This window comes from Rhinatrema bivittatum, chromosome 4, assembly GCF_901001135.1.
Source record: "Rhinatrema bivittatum chromosome 4, aRhiBiv1.1, whole genome shotgun sequence".
Classification (NCBI taxonomy): domain Eukaryota; kingdom Metazoa; phylum Chordata; class Amphibia; order Gymnophiona; family Rhinatrematidae; genus Rhinatrema; species Rhinatrema bivittatum.
The window spans coordinates 180,615,870-180,639,568 of NC_042618.1; the positions used below are offsets into that span (position 1 = coordinate 180,615,870).

Here is a 23,699-nt window from a genome sequence, read left to right on the forward strand (position 1 = left end):
TTTCATAAAAGATATAGTTGTTCTGGAGAAGGTACAGAGAAGGGTGACCAAAATTGTAATGGGGATGGAACAGCTCCCCTATGAGGAAAGGTTAAAGAGGTTAGGGCTATTCAGCTTGGAGAAGAGATGGCTGAGGGGGGATATGATAGAAGTCTACAAAATCATGAATGGGACTCTTTTGGATAATACAAGGATTAGGGGGCACTCCATGAAGTTAGCAAGTAGCACATTTAAAACAAAATTGGAGAAAATTCTCTTTCACTCTTCGCAAAATTAAACTCAAATTCATTGCCAGAGAATGTAGTTAAGGCAGTTAGTGTAGCTGGGTTTAAAAAAGGTTTGGATAAATTCCTGGAGGAGATGTCCATAAACTGCTGTTAATCAACAGGAAATAGCCACTGTGTGTTGCTGTCATTAGTAGCATGGGATCTGTTTATTTGGGTACTTGTGACTTGGATTGATCACCTTTGGAGACAGGATACTGGGCTTGATAGACCCTTATCTGACCCAGTATATCATATCTTAAGCTCTCATGGTTTTAAAACTCAACCATTTAGTTCTGTGGAGGAAAAAACTTCAGATGCCGGATCTCAAGCAATTCATGCCTTTGAAATTATATGAAAAAAGCATGAATTGCTTGAGATCTGGCATCTGGAGTTTTTTCCTCCACAGAACTAAATGATTGTACTTTTAAAACCATTATCCTATGCACTTTTTTTTTTAATTTCTTGCATCTCTAGTCTCTCTCTCTATTCATTCAAATTTTCCAAGGAAGAAAACGTAACAAATCAAGAAATACTGTTTTGGAAGGTCCTATTGCAAAATTAAATTTTCCTAGCATGTAGACAGATGGACTCAGGACCAGTGGGGTTTATGCTCACCTGCCATGGATGGAGCAAGCTGATGTCAAGATGGAGATGGAGCAAGCTGACGTCACAGTTTACATAGTCCTGCAGTGACCCCAGCCTGCCAGTATTCTCCATCTCCAGCAGAAGGTGGATGTGCATCTCCCTATGGGGATCACTTCGAGCTTTTTGGAAGGAGAAATTTGAAAGTCTAAAATTTAGGAAAAGAAAGCCCAGCATTCCTGCAGTGATACCTAAAGTTCCCTCCCCCAGTTGAGAATTCCTGAGGTGATTTCAGTGGTCCCTCAGAGGTATGCCTTGGACCAGTAGGTTTTCCAGTGTGGTCTTAGCCTCCTTTCAGCTGAACTAGCAGCTGAGTGTGGCAGTGACAGCAGATGCCCCCCACCCCCTCCCCCGCAGCTGGAGACTGTCTCTGTACTCAGCCGGTAAACGCTGAGCTCGAATATGGTTTAAAAAAAAAAGTTTTACCTTTTGAATCAGAGCCAGAGGGATTTCAGGACTTCCTCCAGTCTCTGTGCTCGGCATGCCTTACTGATGTTCGTACCCACTCCTGTTGGGGTTGCAGTTTTTTCATAGAGATGAACTACCAGCCCTGATTTCCCAGACCTTGAAACAGCTGGGTGTCCCTGGTTCAGATGCCATGTTGGAGCAAGAATTCTATTTTGGTTTCCTTACATAAAGCCTCTTGTTTTTTCCCTGTGATGGTTGCCATTCAGGAATTGATTGATCTGGAATAAAATTTGCCTCTGGGGCATCCTAAAGGGGGGTCGGACATTGGAAGGCCTGTACCCCCTGGATCCGGCTGTGAGAGAGTGTTTGTGTTTTCCCAAAGTGGATGCCCTGGTATGTGCCGTGTCTAAGCGGATGGCTATCCCCGTAGAGGGAGGAGCGGCCTTGAAGAATGTACATGATAGAAGGATTGAGGCTATTATTAAGCAAGCCTTTGAGGTGGTGCGATGACTTCACAGATTGCTTCCTGTTGTGCCCTTGTGGTTTGATCTTGTCTGCTTCTCTCTCAGGAGGGAATTCCAGAACTGTTATGGAGCCTGCTGCCACCTTTTTAGTAGATGTAGGCTGTGATTTGGTCTGTACCTCGGCCAGAGGAGTGGCTTCGGTGATAGTGGCCAGGCGTCAACTCTGGTTGCGAAATTGGTCAGCTGACGCAGCCTCCAAAGCTAATCTTATCAAGATGCCCTTTTAAAGGCTCGCTCTTGTTTGGGAGCGAGTTGGAGAAATTGGCCAGTAAGTGGGGCGAATCTCCAGTTCCTCGGTTGCTGGAGGATAAGAAGTAGTTACAGCGCCCCTTTGGTATGAGGGGTTGTTTCCAGGGTTCCAGGCGGTTTCATCCCTATGGAGGGTCGACATTTCAGCAAACTTGGCCTTTCAATAGGTCTCAGTCCATTCGTGACTGACAGCTCAAGAGAGGAGCGGGCTCGGGTGGCGGACCTTTCCGAATTTCCCAATGAAGGTTGGCCGATCCACCTTCCGGAACAAGAGATAGGGGGACGTCCCTCCTATAAAATTGAGAGAGAGGTTGAGATCATGTTGGACCAGTGGGTCCTGGAGGTGATACGAGATGGATATGCGCTGGCATTTTGCAGTATTCCTCAGGAATATGTCCCCTTGCCACTCTCCGCAATAGAAGCAGGCAGTGGCGTTCACGCTTCAAAGGCTCTTCAGGCTGAGGGCTGTGGATCCGCTGCCCACGTCTCAATAAAGTATGGAGTGATATTCCATTTATTTTGTTGTGCCCAAGAAGGACTCCTTTCGTCCCATCCTGGATCTCAAGAGGGTCAACCGTCATTTGAAGGTGACTCATTTTTGCACGGAAACCTTACACGCTGTGGTAATGGCAGTGCAGTCAAGGGAACTTCCGACCTCCTTGGATCTATCAGAGGCTTATCTTCATATTCCCATCTGATTGGAACAATTGCTTTCTACGTTTTGTGGTGTTGGGGCACCTTTATCAGTTTCAGGCACTACCCTTTGGTCTAGCCATCGCACCAGAACATTTTACAAGGTTATTGTGGTAGTAGAGGCGGCCTTGTGAAAAGAAGGGATCCTGGTGCACCCGTATTTAGATGACTGGCTGATTCGAGCCAAGTCTCAGGAAGAGAGAGCCGCCTAGTGACACACAAGATGATCTCCTTATTACAGGAGCGCAGTTGGGTGGTGAGCCTGACCAAGTGCAATCTTCAGCAATCCCAGTCATTGGAGTATCGGAGTCCAGTTCAAAACAGGGCAGGAAAGAGTTTTCCTATCAGAAGTTCGGATACAGAAATTGATATCTCGAGTGCGTCAGTTACTGAACACCATACACCCGATGGTGTGATCCTACCTACAGGTGCTTGTCTTAATGGTGGCTATCCTGGAGGAAGTGCCATGGGCAAGTGTGCATATGCGTCCTCTTCAATGCTCTCTGCTATCTCTTTGGAACCCACAGTCTCAGGACTAGGCAGTTCGGCTCCACTTGCTGATGGAAATCTGCTCCCACCTCCAGTAGTGGGCTGCAGGAGGATCATCTGAGAAAGGACGTTCCCTTGTCTTCTCTGACCTGGTTAGTACTCACGACAGATGCTAGTCTCCACGGTTGGGGTGCTCACTGTATGGCATAAACAGCCCAAGGGCATTGAAATGCTGAAGAGTCCCGCTGGAATATCAATCGCCTGGGTGGTACGGCTGGCATGCTTGCAGTTCAGCCACAGGCTGTGGGATCAAGCGGTTTGCGTGATGTTGGGCAACAAGATGTCGGTGGCCTATATCAGTCACCAGGGAAGAACCAAGAGCCAGCAAGTGTCGCAGGAAATAGTCCAGCTTATGGAATGGGTGGAAGGTCATCTGCAGATGATCTCTGCCTTTCACATTGCAGGAAAAGCAATGTAAGAGCGGACTTTCTCAGTAGGGAGAGTCTGGACACAGGAGAGTGGGTGTTGTCAGCTGATACATTTCAGCTGATTGTGGATCACTGGGACCTTCTGTTCCTAGTCCTGCTGGTAGCTTTTTGCAATGCAAAGGCTCCTCGATTCTACAGTTGCAGGAGAGATCCGTGGTCTGTGGAAATAGATGCTCTCATACAGCTCTGACTGGAAGACAGATTGCTTTATGCCCTTGCTGGGCAGGATATTTCACAAAATTGAAGGCCACAGGGAGGCTAGTACTCCTGGTGGTTCCCAACTGGCCCAGGCATCCATGGTATGCAGATTTGCAAAGACTCCTGGTGGAGTCCCCCCTTCGTCTTCTGCCACACATGGATCTGTTACAACAAGGACTGGTTCTTCACGAGGAACCAACTCTGTTCTGTCTTATGGTTTGGCCCTTTAGAGGGCTCACCTGTTAAAGTGTGGTTATACCTCTGTAGTGATTGCCACCTTACTTTGCGCTTGCAAGTTCTCCACTTTCTTGGCTTACCTGCAAGTTTGGAGAGTCTTGAGGCCTGGTATGAGAAGGGATGTTCTTCCTTGTTCAGTTAAGATCCCTCTCATTCTGGATTTTTTTTGCATGATGGGTTGAATAAAGGATTGGCCCTTAATTCCTTGAAGGTGCAGATTGCAGCAGTTGCCTGTTTCAGAGGCCCGGTGAATGGTGATTCCTTGTCATCTCATCCTTTTGTGGTTCGTTTTTGAAGGGACTGAAGCATCTTAGGCCTTCCTTAAGGTTACCGGTTCCATTGTGGAGTCTTAACCTGGTGCTGGATTTTTGGCAGGCTTTGTGTTCTGACCACTGCGTAGCCTTTCCTTGTGGTTGTTGACCTTGAAGACTGTGTTCCTGGTGGCTATGTGTTCAGTGCGTCAGATTTCTAAGCTGCAGGCCTTGTCTTGCCAGGAGCCGTTCTTTCAGGCAACTCCGAGGGTGTTACAGCTGCATACTGTTCTATCCTTCTTGCCCAAGGTAGTCTTGGACTTTCATTTGAATCAATCTGTTTCCTTACCATCCTTGGATACTGGAGGAGTATCGCCTTTTGCACTCTTTGGATGTCAAGGAACTTGTGGGGTATCTGGAGGTTTCTGAACCTTTTCGAAAGAAGGATCACCTGTTTGTTCTCCGTGGCGGGAGTAAACAGGGCCCGCCAGCTTCGTAGGCTACCATAGCTCACTGGATTAAGGAGATAATTATGGCTGTGTATGTGGATGCTGAAAAGCCGTTGCCTACTCAGGTTAGGGCTCATTCCACTAGGGCTTAGGCAGTGATGTGGGCAATCTGTTGTCTCTCGTCTATCTGCCGAGCTGCGACGTGGTCCTCCTCACGCACTTTTTTCCAGGTTTTATCGTCTAGATGTGCAGGCCCAGGAGGATGCAGGCTTTGCATGTGCAATGTTGACTGGACTTTGGGTAGCCTCCCACCCTGTTGGGGAGTAGCTTTGGTAACTTCCACTGGTCCTGAGTCCATCTGTCTACACTAAGGAAAACAAAATTATCAGGTAAGTAATTTCTCCATTCTTCTGTTCTTACTGGTTCCTTTCAGATCACACTAAGTTCAGTCAAAGAGTTTGTGACAAAAAAAAAAGCTGCTCTCTGATCTTTGCAGAGGTTAAGAACAATCCAGAAAAAAGACAAATATATCATTTTGGAGGTTTAATTTTTGCTTCTGTCTAGCATTCCCACTTTTCCCCAGCAGTGTATAGTATTACTAAGTACACCAGAAGTATGTATCTGAAGCAGAGAATTCATTTACAAGGGCTTCATTGTATGCCCAAATATAATGTATTATTTTGCCATGGTCATTATGAAAATAAACAGTACTTTCTATGACTGGATTATTTGTTAAAAGAAGTATGTAACATAGCACAAGCTGTCTCAGGCTTTCCGGATGACAGAGTAGACTGGATGCCTGCTATTCTTCTCCAGGCTTTTATTATTTTACAAGCACGTTAAAAACTAAGAGCCTGCTTACCTCAGCAGTGCTGGAAACCAAAATGCAGTAGTCTTCAGTTAAGTAGTGCAAAGTTCCTGCTTTCTTCTTGCATGTGGGCCTCTCTATCATCCATGGGGCCTGCCTTCTCCCCTGGGGAAATGCCTTGCAAGCAGAATTCCCTTGTGGGTTGTTTTAAGGTGGACTAGGCTAAATGCTTGGTCCTTAACTTTTAAAGAGGTTCTAAAATACACTACTTTACATACCCTCCCCCTCAGCTTGATCTTATCAGTTGAGTGTCTGCCTCTACCTGGGTTAATTCTCAGTGAAGTGAATCACCATTCCTATTTTACTTTCCGACCCTGAACTGAGTCTTGCTGCTTCTTTTTCTAGTGGAGGGTGCATCAGTATGGGGCCCCCTAGGCCAGAGTACCTTCTCCTCCATCTACACAGTGGGGCTTGCTTAATTTCTCTAGGGTTACCCTTCCCCACCCTTTTTGAGGTATCAGCTAAGGGTTCCCAGAACCCCCACTGTTCCCTCTGATCCATGTCACCATGCAAAGTTGAAATGGTGAAGCCCTTGGCATGCCTTTTCCCAGTCAAGCACGCCACTTTTCCTTGTCTTTAGGAGAATTCTGTCCATAGCAGTCTCTAAACACTGGGATCTCCGGTGCTGCCTCTGTGGTCTGAGTATCTTTAACTCTGTTCTGTATAAGTTTGCATTGTCCCCTGGAGAGGCTTCTAGAGAAGATGTCTCAATGCAGTCTGGGCTGGCCCAATTGGCCTACAGTGTCTCAAACTGAGGATAATTGTGCCCTAGAACAATGGAGTATAGAAGCCTGGAAAGTATTCCCACTTTTTTTTAGCTGTTACTATTTTATCAATTATTGTAATTTCCAAATGTGATGTAACTTTTTGTAAACTGATGTGAAGGTCCGTCTGATACATCGGTATATAAATGCCACTAAACTAAACTTCTATATTGGCTTGTTCCGCCAGCCATCAGTAGAACCTGAATGCTTGGGTACCTTTGGTTACCATGTATACAGGCAAGTGTTGCCTTCTTGTAATCAACATATCCTCTCTGACTAGCTGCTTTCGGATAAGAGTCTTTCTGCACCCTGAATGTACCAGACCTGGGTAGGATATCATTCTGCTCAAGTCTCTAAGTCACAAATGAGGAATATCAATGAGGTTACATATGTGGAGCTTTACTGATTTCAATCCCACTCTTCATCTTCAAACCATGGACAATCTTTGATAAAGTGTACTTTTTCTTCACAATGGGAGCATGTCTGTGGTTTTAGACTTAAGAACATAAGAAATTGCCATACTGGGTCAGACCAAGGGTCCATCAAGCCCACCATCCTGTTTCCAACAGTGGGCAAACCAGGCTACAAGTACCTGACAAGTACCCAAACACTAAGTAGATCCCATGCTACTGATGCCAGTAATAGCAGAGGCTATTCCTTAAATCAACTTGATTAATAGCAGTTAATGGACTTCTCCAAGAACTTATCCAAACCTTTTTTAAACCCAGCTACACTAACTGCACTAACCACATCCTCTGCCAACAAATTCCAGAGCTTAATTGTGGATTGAGTGAAAAAAAATGTTCTCTGATTAGTTTTAAATGTGCTACTTACTAACTTCATGGCGTGCCTCCAGTCCTTCTATTATCCGAAAGTGTAAATATCCGATTCACATCTACCCGTTCTAGACCTTTCATGATTTAAAAAACCTCCATCATATCCCCCTCTCAACCATCTCGTCTCCAAGCTGAATATCCCTAAAATCACTAACCTTTCCTCATAGGGGAGCTGTTCGATCTCCTTTACAATTTTGGTTGCCTTTCTCTGTACCTTCTGTAGTGCAACTATATCTTTTCTGAGATGTGGTGACCAGAATTGTACACAGTACTCAAGGTGCGGTCTCACCATGGAGCGATACAGAGGCATTATGACATTTTTTCCATTTTATTCACCATTCCCTTCCTAATAATTCTAACATTGTTTGCTTTTTTGACTGCCACAGCACACTGAGCCAACAATTTCATTGTATTATCCACTATGATGCCTAGATCTTTTATCTGGGTGATAGCTCCTAATAAGGAACCTAACATCGTGTGACTACTGCATGGGTTATTTTTCCATATGTGCAACACCTCGCACTTGTCCATATTAAAATTCATCTGCCATTTGGATACCCAATCTTCCAGTCTCGCAAGGTCCACCTATAATTTATCACGATCTGCTTGTGATTTAACTACTCTGAATAATTTTGTATCATCTGCAAATTTGATAACCTTACTCATCATATTTTTTTCCAGATTATTTATAAATATATTGAAAAGCACCGGTCCAAGTACAGATCCCTGAGGCACTCCACTGTTTACCCTTTTCTACTGAGAAAATTGACCATTTAATCCTACTCTCTGTTTCCTGTCTTTTTAACCAGTTTGTAATCCATGAAAGGACCATCACCTCCTATCCCAAGACTTGATCATCCCTCTCCTGGAGGCTCGTCTGTGCAAACTTTAACATCTGGTGTTAGCTGTGTCACCAGATTGATGTCCATCACCCCACACATAGATTTGCTCTCTTTGTAGAGTGTTTGGCCAAATTTCTTCTCTTTCCACAATTAAAACAAGTTGGTGGGCCAGAGGTCTGTGACTAAAGTATGGAACCAGAGCTGTCCTGCTCTAGGATTGTTGCTGGGGTCTTGCGCTATCACTGCTGCACTGGGGACCATGTCCAGATTGCCTTTCTAGCTTTCATATTCATTTTGGTGGTATCAGAGCATGAGGAGAAGCATCACCACTTTCAGTGCGGTTTCCAGGCTGAACCCCGGATGCCAACACACCCGTTTCCACATAGGTCGGTCCAGCCCATCCAGGAACTGCTCCATGGGTACCTAGTTGGCTACTTTGAGGCTGTTTGTTGCTTCTGGCTGTAGCCACTTCCATCTGGCATCCTTTAGCCAATGAAAAAGGTTCCGTGGAAAGTGATTTTCCTTTTGGCAATCACTTCCGCTCACAGAGTTAGTGAATTACAGGCTCTAGTTACCTATCCGCCTTACACTAAACTTCTGCAGGACCGGGCAGTATTCCGCACTGACCCTAAATTCTTGCCTAAGGTAGTTTTGGAGTTTCATCTTAATCAATCCATTATACTACCTACCTTTTTTTCTCAGGCCCCATTCCAATCCAGGAGAGCAGTCTCTGCATACCCTTGACTGCAAACGGGCTCTAGCATTCTACCTAGACCGTACAGCTGCTCACAGGGTAAGCACTCAATTGTTTGTCTCTTTCCATCCTACCAAATTGGGGCAGCCTGTGGGTAAACAGACTCTCTCCTCCTGGTTGGCGGACTGCATATCCTTTTGCTATCAGCAAGCGGGCATTCCACTTCAAGTCCATGTTAAAGCACACTGTGAGGGCCATAGCGACTTCCATAGCACACCTACTCTCGGTGCCGCTTCCTGACATTTGCAGGGCTGCCACCTGGAGTTCTCTCCATACCTTTATAGCCCATTATTGCTTAGACAAAGCCGGAAGACAAGATTCTATCTTTGACCAGTCTGTCTTGCACAACCTATTTACAATGTGACGTACCAACACCCTTCTGCCTGCCCGGTGGGGTGCAGAATGCCTTCAGCCAAATTTCATCCCAGGCCTAGTGCCTTGCACGCCTGGGTACATTTGGTGCATACTCTGACATCCTCAGCTCGGTACTCACCCATATGTGAGGACTACTGTCCTGTGAGAAAGCAAATGTTGCTTACCTGTAACAGGTGTTCTCACAGGACAGCAGGATGTTAGTCCTCATGAAACCCGCCCGCTGCCCTGCGGTGTTGGGTTCGTAATGTTTTTTCTTATTTTATTTTCGGCACTACCTGTATCTTTTTAACAAGACTGAAGGGGGACCCCTGCTGGCTGCAGGGTTAGTGCCATGCTGGGCATGCCCAGTAGGGGCCAGTCAAAGTTCTGGAAACTTTGACAGAAATGTTCCGCGATTGGGCTCCATCTTGTGATGTCACCCATATGTGAGGACTAACATCCTGCTGTCCTGTGAGAACACCTGTTACAGGTAAGCAACAATTGCTTTCCCCCTGTCTTAGGAAGTAAAAATAGAGAACCACCCCCCCTCCCCAGCCTTTCTGGCTCTGACTGACTTTAAGTCCCTGATTTTTCAGGCAGGGCTACCCCGTTGGCTTGCTGTACTTAATACTATCACTGCAGCCAGGCCCCAGAAAAAAAATGGCACTTTCGTTTCTGCTGCTGGCGTGGGTCCTTGTCTATGCAGCCTCCTACAACAGGAACATCCCACCCCTACGACCATATGTAACAAAGCATGGATATTCTTTGGCTTGTCAGAGGACAGAGTAGCTTGGACTCTGCCTGAAAATAATACAAGTCTGTAGAATAGCAAATTAAACAGCCAAGAGCCTACTTATCTTAGCAGTGCTGGAAACAAAAATGCAGTCCTCCTCAGATAATTAGCTTTAGAAAGCTCCTGCTGCCTTTTCCTCGCTTGTGGGGCCTACTATCCTCCCTGGGGCCTGTCTCTTTATCCTTCTCCCCAGGGGAAACACTCTGCAACAAGGATTTCCCAGTAAATTGTCTTCAGGTGGACCATGATAAATGCCTGGTCCTGAACTTTTAAGGAGGCTCTAACATACATTCCTTTACAACACTGGACTGGAGCATCAGATCCAGGAAGGTGCGTCCGGAGTGCTTGTTTTTAGGAGGAGAGGGGCTGTATTCTGATCCAATTAAAGCAGTGTGAAAACCAGATGCTCAATTTTGCCGGCATGCGGTTTCTGAGCCTGTGGCTGTCAGCGGGCTCGAGAACCGACGCCGACAAAATTGAGCGTTGGCTGTCAAACCCGCTGACGGCCGCTGCTCCGGTCCAAAAGGAGGCGCTAGGGACGCGCTAGTGTCTCTAGCGCCTCATTTTGCCTATTTTTACCGCCAGGCCTCATTTGAATAGAGAATTGCGCGCACAGGAGTGGCCTGTGCGCGCAACTGGAGAGCGGGCATTCGCCCGCTCTCCCGCAGACTTTACTGTATCAGCCCGATAGTACCCAAAATGGGACAAAAAACCTTAATGAATCTGGGCCATAGTTTGCTAAATCTTTTTTTAAGCATTTAATTACCGGTAATGCATTTGAGCAATCATATAAAGAGGTAGTCCGGTGTTTAAAGTTGACATGATTTTCTCAGTCACGGAGATTTCTGTAAAGGTTTCCCAAATGGGCAGGACACAAAAGGTCAGAGTCAGAAAAATTTTTAGTGCTAGGTAATTGCTTAATTTTGTCATCAAAGAAATGACCAAAAACATTGGTATCTAGACTATCAGCTGCCTTTCTTTTTTTCCAGGGTATGCCAGAAATTTACAATATAAAATAACTTAAGGAAGATTAGGGCTTTCTGAATCTTATCATTAAAATATTGCTGCTTGGTTTTGTCTGCTTCAATTTGAAAGGCATTAATTGAACTTATTCTGGAAAACATTGTGATTATAAGGAATCTGAAATTTATGCCAGTGGTGCCCATAGCTGCTTAATTATCACTTCAAAGTAATTAATTCTGGGCCAAACCAAGGAGCTTTGTGTAGTCTGACAGTTTTTGATTTAAGCAGAGCAATTTGATCTAAAGAAGTCTGAAGGGAAGTTTTCCAAAGATCAACTGCTGCTGCAGAAGACATTACAACAATGTTCTCGGGATTAGCTTCTTGAACTAGTGTAAAGATCAGTACTAATCATCAGCGTGCCAAATACAGAAAGCTGTTATCCTACAAACCTTCTTCTAACGTTTTCAAGCGTGAACTGAAAACATGGCTCTTTAGAAAAGTATACAATTTAATGTAAAAGACCAATACACTGATAACTACATCAGTACCAGAGATAATGTGAATGGGGCGAGCAATAAGTAATGAATGATGTGAAGTACATTGTTAGTAGGATTAGAACTTGTATTTACCATTAGGTCAACCAAGAAAATACATGAATATGAACTAGATTATATAGTAGCTAGTGTAATATCCTAGAATATTTATGATTATGAACTAGAATATGTATACAGTGCAGTATCGAACTAGAAGGTGAATGCTGACACACAGTATATGACCATGAATATGTATGCGGATTTTGTAAACTGATGTGATCTTCTTTTGGAACGACGGTATATAAAACGCCTAAATAAATGTGCAAAACATACTGAACCACTTAATAGAATTGTTGTCAACATGGTGTAATACTGGTATCCCGTGAATAGTATTGCTTAACTTGGTATGGGAAGTCCTCAAGGTGTTTTGGTTTACGATTCAGAGTTACATTTCTAAATTGACACCCATTATCCAACTTACAACACTTGTTTTTACTTCAAAATGCTCAAGCATCTCACAACAGATACCATTGGTGTCAGCAGGAAGAGTATTAGGTACATCCTCTCTTCCAAACAGCGTTGATACAATGTCCTGAAGGCATCCCTTGGCACTTTTCTCCTTCAGACAAAAAAAAAGTAATTCTTCAATATGTCTATGCTTTTTGCAGTACTATATATTACTAAATTCTTGGTTATTTTGGTAAAAATTGGTTCTAGTGCCAGGGACCAATATTCTGTCTCCCATTTATGTTCTTCTGGGACAACTAGTTTCAATTTACAAAGTTTCAACTTAAGACACATTTTTCAAGAACATATTGTCTTTTAAGTCTTCACCTAGAAATTGTCAAACGATTTTTACCAAAGTATAAAAGTGTCACTGAAACCCTGACCAAAGCTATAAAATTGCTATCAGAGGACCCATAAAACTACTACTTATCATTTCTGTAGTGCTACTAAACATACACAGTATGCTACGGATATATTCATATGAGAGTCCCTCCTCTGTGGAGTTGTTGGTGGGATAGTCAACTGGGTCTCTAGTTCTGATTAGTAAAGAGCCCTTTAAATCCACAACAAGAAACAAGAACCTGAAATTTATAAAGATAAAATGTTATTCTCAGACCTTGTCATTATTGTACTGATAACTTTGTGGGGTTTACATGTGGTACAACTCATTCAGGGCCTTACTGTTACTGGGCCAAAAATCTGTACTGAATAATAATCACACATCTGCTTATATTATACAGTTCTCTGGCAATTGGAACCAAAACCGGCTACAAACTTTTCTCCTTGGGATCTGTGGAACAATTGGATTTGGTACATGAAAGTAGTAAGTATTATATTTTGTTATGCAGACTGCTATTTTTTGCTAGTAATTCTTTGTCTCCTAGTGTTTTAGTCTTATATAACTTGGCCTTGAGTGTAGGCAGCAGGTTTCTCTTGACTACCTTTATCCAGTGGAGTAGAGACATGGGTTGGAAACATTAGTGTAAGTCATGCACGTAAACCTCTTCTGGTCACTCTTTCCCCTTGAGGACATGAGTACCAATTGGTGGGCCATCCCTGGGAACTAGATCTGTGGAATTTTACAATGTAAACTATATGCCTCCTGTGTATGATAACTAAATCCCCACAAAAATTATTCTTTTCTTGTAATGTAGATGCTGGCAGAAAATGATCAGTTGACCCATCCAATCCAGTTATTCTTGTCCATAATGCCAAGGATATATCCCAGCTGCCACCCATAGAGCATGACCGCTTGTAAGATATCTCTCCTTATCCAAGGCAGTGTTTGTTGTCTTCTTTCTCTGTACTTCACCCGCTAGGAAAGATGAGCATATAAGACCCCCTATTTAGTTCACACCCAGCCCCACTCCCTTCCCATTTCTAACCACAAGGCTTTGCAATAATCTAAATACCCAAACATCTAGCCTCCTAAGTCCCCATGACCTTTCAGGATGAAAGCTTTCTACTATCAACCTAGCTGATCCCTGGTGAGTTGTAGCTTTATTTCATAATAACAAATTTAAGTTATCAGTAATCATATGACATGCAATGTTACTTTTTTTTTTGTTTGTAAAATATTTTTTACTATAGTGAACTTCAAACAAAGACATATAGAGAAGGGTGACCAAAATGATAAAGGGAATGGAACAGCTCCTCTGAGGAAAGACTAAAGAAGTTAGGACTTTTCAGCTTGGAGAAGAGATGGCTCAGGGGGATATAATAGTGGTGATTAAAATCATGAGAGGTCTAGAACGGGTTAATGTGAATCAGTTATTTACTCTTTTGGATAATAGAAAGACTAGAGGGCACTCCATGAAGTTAGCATGTGGCACATTTAAAACTAATCGGAGAAAGTTCTTTTTCACTCAACGCACAATTAAACTCTGGAATTTGTTGCCAGGGGATGTGGTTAGTGTAGTTAGTGTAGTTGGTGTAGCTGTGTTTAAAAAAGGATTGGATTAATTAATATTTTTATTGATATTTTCATAATATACAAACTAAATATAAATTCAATTAAACAATAACAATTTTCTTTAAACATTTACAAAAGTTCTTAGAGGAGAAGTCCATTAGGCCCCATATCTGTTACTTTATGTTGTTAACCCCTTTTATTTTTATCCAAGTTCAATTTACCTGTTTATTGTAAGACATTCCTCTTGTCATGGTTATTGTTTAGAATGTAAACCGACTTGATTAGTAATTCTGTTACTGGAAAATTGGTATATAAAAGTGCTAAATAAATAAAAAATTACCTGCTATTAATTAAGCTGACTTAGAAAATAGCCACTGCTATTACTAGCAATAGTAGCATGGAATAGACTTAGTTTTTGGGTACTTGCCCCAGGTACTTATGGCCTGGATTGGCCACTGTTGTAAACAGGATGCTGGGCTTGATAGACCCTTGGTCTGACCCAGTATAGGCGTGTTCTTATGTTCTTATGTCCTACAAAACACATGAGGAAAGCATCACCTTCCTTGCACCCAAGGAATTTAAACATCCTCACTTGAGAAACATTACCATGCCAAAGTGAATTGACAAATGGCACTTAAATTTTTCTTGTATACTAAACCTGGTGAAATCTTTTACCCCTGTTTCCCCCCCTACATCCCATTCATAACCCAGTCATACTGTCACTGGTCACATCCCCCTCCCCATCTGCCCCTCCACACTCACACAGCTTCGCATTTATTTATTTATTTAAGGCTTTTATATACCGATGTTCCTGTACTAGTACATATCAAGTCGGTTTACATAGAACCAAAGTTGGAAATTACATCAAACAAGAGGGTACAGATAACAGGGCTAACTTCATATGAACTTATAGATAAAGCAGCGAATGACTTAAAATAAAATTAAATGATTATAAATATAAGTATAAATATACAAAAAATAAATAAACATAAACATTCAACAAACTTGGATTTACAGCAGACTTGAAAAGCATGAATGCATTATAAAATACAGCTAGCGGGGAAATAATGAGATTAACTTATAAGATTAAATGGTTACGGCGTCTGACATCTCGCATCATCGTGAATCTGACCCTGAGGGAGAGACCTTTAAGTGAAGGCTTTTGTGAAAAGCCAAGTTTTGAGCTGCTTTTTGAATATCCGACTACAAGTTTCTAGCCGAAGGTCTGTGGGGAGGGCATTCCAGTGAGAGGGGCTGGCGGTCGAGAATGCACATTTCTTGAGCGATGACTTGGCTGGAGGTGCATATAAGGTGCCTAAGTAGCTGGATCTGATTGGTCTCGATGATGCGTGGGGACGAAGTGGGTCACTTGGATTTAGCGAAGTTTGGGAATGAATGGTCTTGTGGGTTATGGTTAGTACTTTGAATATGATTCTAAATTTAATAGGGAGCCAGTGAAGGTTCTTTAGAATAGGTGTGATGTGTTCTCCTCTACTAGAGTTGGTTAGGATCCTGGCAGCCGAGTTCTGCAGCATTTGTAATGGTTTGGTGGTGATAGCTGGGAGGCCAATTAACAGAGAGTTGCAATAGTCAATTTTTGAAAATAGTATAGTATAGCTTTGTATTATCATCAGCACATTATCATTTTGTCTTCATCATCAGAATGCTACTAAATGAAAAACAAAGATAAAAAAAAAATAACCACCCAACCAACCAATGAGATGTACTTGATAAGGTATCCTAACCAACTCCTCAGTTACAAAATAGCCAAGGATGATAAGGTACATCTTGTGTCCAAATGAAGTTTCTCAAAGAAGACTTTCCAATCCTCCATATACTTCTTCACAACTTTACATTTTGTGATCTTAATATCTAGGTACTCCATCTGCATGATACTGGACATTCTTTGATTCCATAATTGTAAGTACGGCACTGCATCCCCTATCCAGGGGTAGATGATACATTTATGTGCCATTAGCAGTGCTAGGTGCAATAATTTCACATAATCAGGCCCTGCAGTTTTCCCAGCAGAACTACCTCCCCTATGCAGAGCTTGATCACTGATCAGACTGCATCCCAAAAAGGAGCAATTTTTTTCCCTGCAGATAAGCAGGCTGAATCAACCATGCTGTTTGGGGATGTCTTCCGGGACAGCCGGGTGGAGCTTAACTAAGCTGACAGAGCTATGCTCTATGTGAGAGAGTGCATCCTTTCCCACACCATGCCATCTTCTCCTCAGTTGTCGTCTTCCGTGCTGCAGGCTGCATGCAGAGCTTGCTCTCTTCTCAGAAATTGCGGCGCTTTTTTTCTTTTGAAAAGTTGACTCCTTTGGCTCCCAAACATGCCTCCACGGCCACCGGGATTCAAGTTTTGCCAGTGCGGTAAAATCATGTCAGCCGCGGATAGGCACAATTATTGTCATCTGGCCTCAGCCTGGATCCATAACCAGGCCAAGTGTTAGGACCTTGGCGGCATGCCCCCCCCCCCCCCCCCCCCCCCCCCCGGGCTCAGTGGCAATGTGCCGCCAAGATCGCCAGGCTCAAGGAAGGAAACGCCTGTCAGCCCCCTCCTCCCAGGTGCCCAGACTGGACCGACCAAAAAAAATCTGAGAACTTCCTCCGTGGTACCCCTGGAACAGTGACGAGGCTCAGGGGGGTAAAAAACTCAACCCACAGCGCCCGCATTCGGCACAAAAGTTGGCGAGAGATGCATCGGCGCACCTGCCAAGGTGCCTGGCGTCGTCCATTGTGGAACAGCAGACTCACTCTGCCAATGCATCACACTGCCCAGATGCATTGTCCGGCACCAAGCATACACATACAAGACATGCCACGCATGCATCAAAGCCAAAGCATAAGGAAGTGTTGGTGCTCGACGCATTGGCGCAGTAAACCAGATTTGGCTCGACACGACGTGTTGGGAATGTCGATGCAGGCTTGACGCAGGACACCCTGACGCGCCATCAGGACAAATCCTCCAAAGATTTGGCTTCACCAACAAAACCGCATTGAGCATCCTCCCTGACTTGAATCTGGTGTTCTCCGATGAGGATCAAGTGTCGGTCGTAGCCTCCACGAGCTCCTCTTGCTCCTCCGATCAAGTCTTCTCAGACCTATCATCTGTTTCCAGGCACAAACGAGAGGCACTGCACCTGCAAGAACTCCGAAAATGCCACAAGCATGTGCAAGCCCAGCCCAGAGGCTCCGACTCTGGCGTTCTTCTGGCGGCAGTGCCCCCTAGACTGCCTCCAGAGGAAGGGTGTGGGACATTAGCCTCTCAAGCGATGTCCCAGATTTCGAAGATCCTATCCCAATTTCTCTCCTCAGTGGAGGACCAGAGCAGTGCTATGCCTTGCCTGCTTCCAAGAGAGGACTCCCTGCGGGGGGAATTGCCTTCGCCTCCACAAGGGAATGTCAGCCTGGACCATTGGTCCAGCATTCCAGTTCTGGGTCGCTCTACCTCTCTGACTTTGTCCCAGAGTTCTTCGGGGTACCCGTCCGACCTTCCAGAAGGGCATCCGGATCCATCCTCCCTCCCTCCCTCCCCCCGCCTCCGGAAGATCTGTCATACTCCAAGTTTGTGAAAAAGGTGGGAGTCAAGTTAAACATTGAGACACGGAAGGTACCACCATGCAGAAGTCCTAGGAATCCTAAAAATATTTGAGACAGCCAAACCAACAGCTTTGGACGCAGTTATGATGAAGACGTGGGAGTCCCCTTTCTTGGGGTTGACGACATCTAGGAAGAGAGACCTCAAATTCCAAATGAGGCAATCTCCTTTCTACAGCACAGTACAGTTGCCCCACGTATCTGTGGTGGTAGAGTTGGACATGAAAAGAGCCAAGAAATCATGCTTCCATTCAAACACCCCTTCAGGGCGTGACTCAAAATAAATGGACTATTTTGGAAGATGGGCGGTCCAGGCAGGGATGCTAAATGCTGAGATCCAACAGCATCAATTTTATATTCCCCAATACTTATGAGTGCCTGCAGTCCCTCAAGCCTTTCGTCGCCAGCACCTCACAGCAAGAGGCCCTGCCACAACAGTTCCTTGACCTTGAGGAAGGTTTGCAACATCTGTAATGTACGATCTACAAGGTCTTAGAGTCGGCTCGCACCACGGGGGGAGGCATCACCACCTGGAGAATAGCGTGTCTGAGGGCTAGCGCCATTCATGAGGACATTCATGAGAAATTAGCAGACCTCCCTTGCCTCCTGGACAACCTGTTCAGGGACAAGCTCTGTGAGACGGTGGCGCAGCTGAAGGAGCGAGATTAGGCCATTGGAGGTGAGAGAAATATTTTTATGAATCTCCTTGTTTTACCACCTTATACCCATAACATTCTTGATAGTACTCCAAGAAGCAGTCAGTAATACATTCTAATGAGTATTGGCACTTCCCTTGTTTATCTTTGATACTTGTGATGAGTGAGTGAGGGTCCCATATTCAAATTAAGTCGGCCATCAATTTACTCAGTTTATTTCCAAAACGATATAGCCTGTATTGGAAAAAAAAGTAATGATTTCGCTGCTCTTTGAAAACAAATGGCTGAGCGCAGACTGTATACAATCTGCCTCTCTCTTGTGTTGCTCTGATAGGCTTGCCATATGCCTGGCCTGGGCAAGCTTCAATTCCCTAGTCAGATGTAAAATATCCTTATTTAAAATTCTATTTAAATGTGCCACATATGCACTGATGTGGCCTTGCATCACTGCTTTACCTGCCTCCCACAACAATGAAGCGAAGGTGTCAGGACCAGTATTGGTTTCCAAATAATTAGACCATTTTTCTCTAAAGATAATCAATAAAAGATTGATCATGGGAAAGTTCTGGATTTATTCTCCAAGAAAAGGGTGTGTGACAGGAGTCACCCATATCCGGATATGGAGATAGCACCAATTGTGGACATCCGCGCTCTTGAGAACAACCCCTCTGAGATTAAAATGGTCTAACCTTGAGTATGAATTATGGAGACTGGAAAAAAAGTGAAATCCTGTTCCCTAGGATGAAAAGTCCTCCACACATCCTCTAACCCCAATTTTTACAAAAGAAATAGACTGAATGTAAATCATCCCTCCTCCTATACTTTTCTGCGGGTTTACAATCAATCCTATGATCTGCCTCTATCAAGTCCTCCACAAATACCACTTTATAATCTGGAAATCCTAGCAATTTGGATGGTGTTTAAAAAAAAAACAAAACAAAACAAAAAAAATCAAAAACTCCCCATGAGAACATATATCTGCCTTCTTCATTTTTCAGATGGTGATCAGCCACAAAAAGGAGATGCTTGTGAATAAAGATAACACCTCTGTGCTGATGTGAAAAAGAAGAAAAAAAAATATTGACCAACCTAATCATGCTTTAATTTAGCATGTTCGATATCTGTCACATGCGATTCCTATAAGAAAACAATCTGGGATTTTGATCTTTGGAACATGTTTAAGAACTTTTTACACTTCACTGGCAAGTGGATCCCATCCACGTTCAATGTGGACAATTTAACCCTCTCCATGCCTCTCTACTAGTGACCCACAAACATACAGACATGATCCTAGAGTAGACAGCGCAATAAAAATTTCCTGGGAATCCCCTAGCCAGACCCCCCAGATGACAGCTAGCCCGTTGCACATAATCCCTCCAAAACCAAACATTTCTTAGTGTCCAGTCAATTGAATCCAGAACAAGTGGGTTATGCACCTCTACCAGCAGATGGAGAAGGAGCAAACTGATGTCACATCAGCCTGCTGATATTCTCTGTCTCAGCAGATGGTGAACGTGCATCTCCCCACTGGGGATTGCTTCATTTTAAAGAAAAGGAGAATTAAGGAAATTCGCCCCGTACCAAATGGTCCCTCCCACAGTTGAGAATTCCTAAGGTGATTTCCATGGTCCCTCAGATGAGAGCTGCTTTTTCAGCCAGTGTGGACTTAGCTGCTTGAGCAGCTGAAAGGCAGCAGATGCAGGAAGCCAAGCAAGGCAGTGACGGCACATGCCCTCTACCCCCGCAGTTGGAGACAGTCTTTGTACTCAGCAAGGTAAGGCTGAGCTCCGGTAAGTTTAAAAAAAAAAAAAATCATACAGAGACTTAGAAGGAGGTTTTTTGTTGTGCAGGGCTTCCTCCTCCCCTGGTCTCCATGCTTAGAGCAATGGTCCAACATTCATCCTGCTCCGTGGAAGGTCGAGGATGTGGGCAGCCTCGCGAGTTGAGCAGCCTCCTTAGGCTAGGCCCCCCTCCGAGGCTTTTCACTGCACGCCACAAGGGAGGCTACAATGGCATTTTGCATACTTTCTAAGGCTGCCCTCTACAGGATTGTCAGTCCGGCGTTTGCGTCTAGCTATGCATCCAGGTTGTGCGCCTAGCTTTTGGATGCATAGTCAGGCCTTGTAATCTGTGCGTCCACATTAATCGACGCCATAGTGACTGCGCGCTTATCTCTGCTCACAAGTGGGACTGCGCACTTAAGTTTTGTTTGTGTTTATTTTTTTGGCGCCTAGGTAGGCACCTAGGTGTGCGCACCTAAGTTTTTTGGATGCATAATTTTTGGGCTCCTAGGTTGAGTGCACGTAAAATTAAAAAAAAAAAAAAAAAAAGTAAAACATCCAGATGCATGCCTCTGACCACCGCTCAGCGCACTGTCAGCCATAATGGTGCCTGTACCTAAGAAGCCTAAGTGTCTTTCTCTTTGCAATGCTTGTTATATTCGGGCGTCTCAGTCAGGAGTGCCCGCTAATTTGTGCCAGTGCTGTTTGGAGGCTCAGGGAGAATTCTCTTCCTCTGATTTCACTAAGATTGGTTCTTCCCAGCCGATGTGGGTCTGGGTAAAGATTAATCAGATGGGGTGCCTGATTTTGGAACTCCCCTAACTGGTTCCTCAGCAGGGGACGGTAGCTCAGTGAGTACACCTCGGGTACCTCCTGGTCTGGATACTTCTACTTTTTCATGGGTAGAATTTTTCCAGGGGTTGCAATCCTTTCTTCAGGCAAAATCTTCGGCCCTGTCCAATGTTCCTAGAGCAGAGGCACAGGAAGGAACATTGCCTGGACCTTCTGTTAAGCGTCGGAGTACTTGTAGAGCATCAGCGGGACCTCTGGATAGAGATCTGGATGGCACGTTGATGACGCCGATCCTGCCTCTCTTGAGGGTGAAATTCTCCCTGGATTAGAACCGTATAGAACTATGTTATGGTTCTTTCATAGAGATGAACTGCCAGCTCTGATTTCCCAGAACCTGAAAATGCTTGGAGTTCCTGGGGCAGATTCAGTGTCTGAGCCAATGAGAAATCCTTGTTTTTTTTCCTCGTGATGGAGTCCATTCAAGAATTGATTGATCTTGATTGGGGCACCCCAGAGGCTAATTTCAAAAGGGGTTGGGTTTTGGAACGACTGTACCCTCTGGATCCAGTGGTAAGAGAGCACTTACATTTTCCGAAGGTAGATGCACTTGTGCATAGTCTCCAAGCGGACCATTATTCCCATGGAAGGAGGAGCAGCCTTGAAGGATGCTCATGATAAAAAAAAAAAAAAAAAATTGAGACTATCCTTAAGCAAGTATTTGAAGCAGTGGCAATAACCTTGCATATCGTTTCTTGTTTGCTTCCCTCCAAGGAGGTTGATGACTCTGGGGTAAACTCCAGGGCAGTTATGGAATCAGCTGCTGCCTTCTTGGCAGATGCGGGCAGTAATTTGGTCTGCACTTCAGCCAGAGGGGTGGCTTCAATAATAGCAGCCAAGCGTCAGTTATGGTTGAGAAACTGGTCAGCTGATGCGACCTCCAAGGCTAACCTCACCAAATTGCCCTTTAACGGCTCGTTTTTGTTTTGGCAGCGAAGTATTATTGTCCGGATGTTCAGGTCTGGGAGGACGTGGCCTTTGCATATGCGGTTTTGACTGGACTGTGGGCAGCCTCCTGCCTTATTCGGGAATAGCTTGGGTACATCCCACTTGTTCTGGATTCATCTGATTGGACGTTAAGAAATGAGAAATTACTACTTACCTGATAATTTTCTTTTCTTTACGACAGTCAGATGAATCCAGCTTCCATCCCTCGAGTGTTGAATGACTGCATTTTGATCTTCCTGTGTGCCTACGTGTTAAAGATTTTACTGATTACTCCAGCCCCTAGACCAGTGTTATTAAATTCTTGTCTGAGCTCAGTGTGCCTGTTAGCTGAGTACTGAAATGATTATCTGTTTTTAATCAAGTTTTTTGCTAGTCTGTCCACAGACTCCTTATACATTAAATGCTTGGGAAAAGCAGCAGTGTTCCCTCCCTCTGAGTTCTTATCAATTTCAGGTGCAGCTGTGTGGCCTTCACTCTCTCTCTCGGGCTTTAGTATAAATTAATTGCTTTCTCAGCATAGACCTACTGGAATAACTAAAATAGACAGACTCTTGTCTGTTCATATGAATTTCACAGTGCAAACCAGTAAATACGAGTTCACGCAAAGGTTGGCCTGTGACTGGGTGAGAACTCTGAATCCATACAGCTTAACCTCTACATACATCCTTAGCCAAAGTAACAAAAAATGACTCCAACATATTCCACCCTTGGATTCAAAGGATTCACACTGACAACTGCTGGACGAAAAGTTTCCCAATCTATAGTTTATATTAGTGTCAGCATTAATCAGAACAATGTGTATTGCTTGTTGGATATATACATGCATTAAACACTGGCCCCTTAGGACTAGCAGATATAAAAGACCAGGGCTACTACCGTATTTGCAAGAAAAGCTAAATCCATTAACTCATTGCTCTATCTGTTCAATTGGTCAGAATACCCTTATCAAGAATACCTAAACCCCATCTAAGCTTCATGTCACCTGGAATTTGACAAAGAGGTCTGGCCAATTTAAAACCTTATAACTCAAAAATCTCCACTTATGGGGTTAACAATACTCCAAACCCAAATTTCAAAAACTTTTAACCCTTACTGAAAACTAATGTGTGAAACTCTGTTTAGCAAAGATTTAGAGATGACAAAAAATACTAATAATAAAGTGGATAGGTGGTAGTTTCATATGTTAACCAATTCAGGCTCCAACTTTGGTTGCCAGATCTTTCTTTTATAATCAACAGACCACCCACCACCTTGTTAAGATGGAGAGTCACAAATTTTTTTTTTTTGGAAACAAAATGTTTTTGTTTTTTTAGATTTGCTGTGAAGTTTGACTTTTAAAATATCTTCAATCAAAATTGTATGCTATAACCTTGTGACTTTAAAATATCTTAAATCGAAATATAAATGTCCATGCCATTTAACAGCTCTTCTGCTGCCAGAGATAGATGGTAGTATGTTAAACTATCTGTGTGTACAATTCCCCTGATGAAGGATATTTTTCCGAAACCTGGCCGCATCGGGAGAATCTGCGCCAAGAACCATGCCTACCAACTTTCCGAAAAAGATTGAAGACTTGGCTATTTACACAAGCCTTCCCAGACAACTCATAACCACTTCCATTTCCTCCCAAACAATGAGGCTACTCAGGCACTGTAAATAATTATTATTAATTTGTTAACCCTACACTGTTCTTTTTCTCTTTCTCCCAGTTCTACTACCTATGTTTCATTGTAACTGCTACCCTGATGCACTAGTTATAATTTCATTGTTCTTTGCACCCCTTGTTCTAATGTAAACCAGCATGATGTGATCTGTTCATGAATGCCGGTATATAAAA

General features: G+C 43.8%; 1 protein-coding gene across 1 annotated transcript in view; it reads left to right on the plus strand.

Annotated features, from left to right (window-relative positions):
* The window catches only part of WIPI1 (WD repeat domain, phosphoinositide interacting 1), a 113,825-nt gene that overhangs the window by 4,602 nt on the left and 85,524 nt on the right, over window positions 1-23,699 (plus strand). Inside the window, 1 exon segment of the mRNA XM_029599299.1 lies at window positions 12,849-12,931. Within this exon segment, the coding sequence (XP_029455159.1) occupies window positions 12,849-12,931 (83 nt within the window).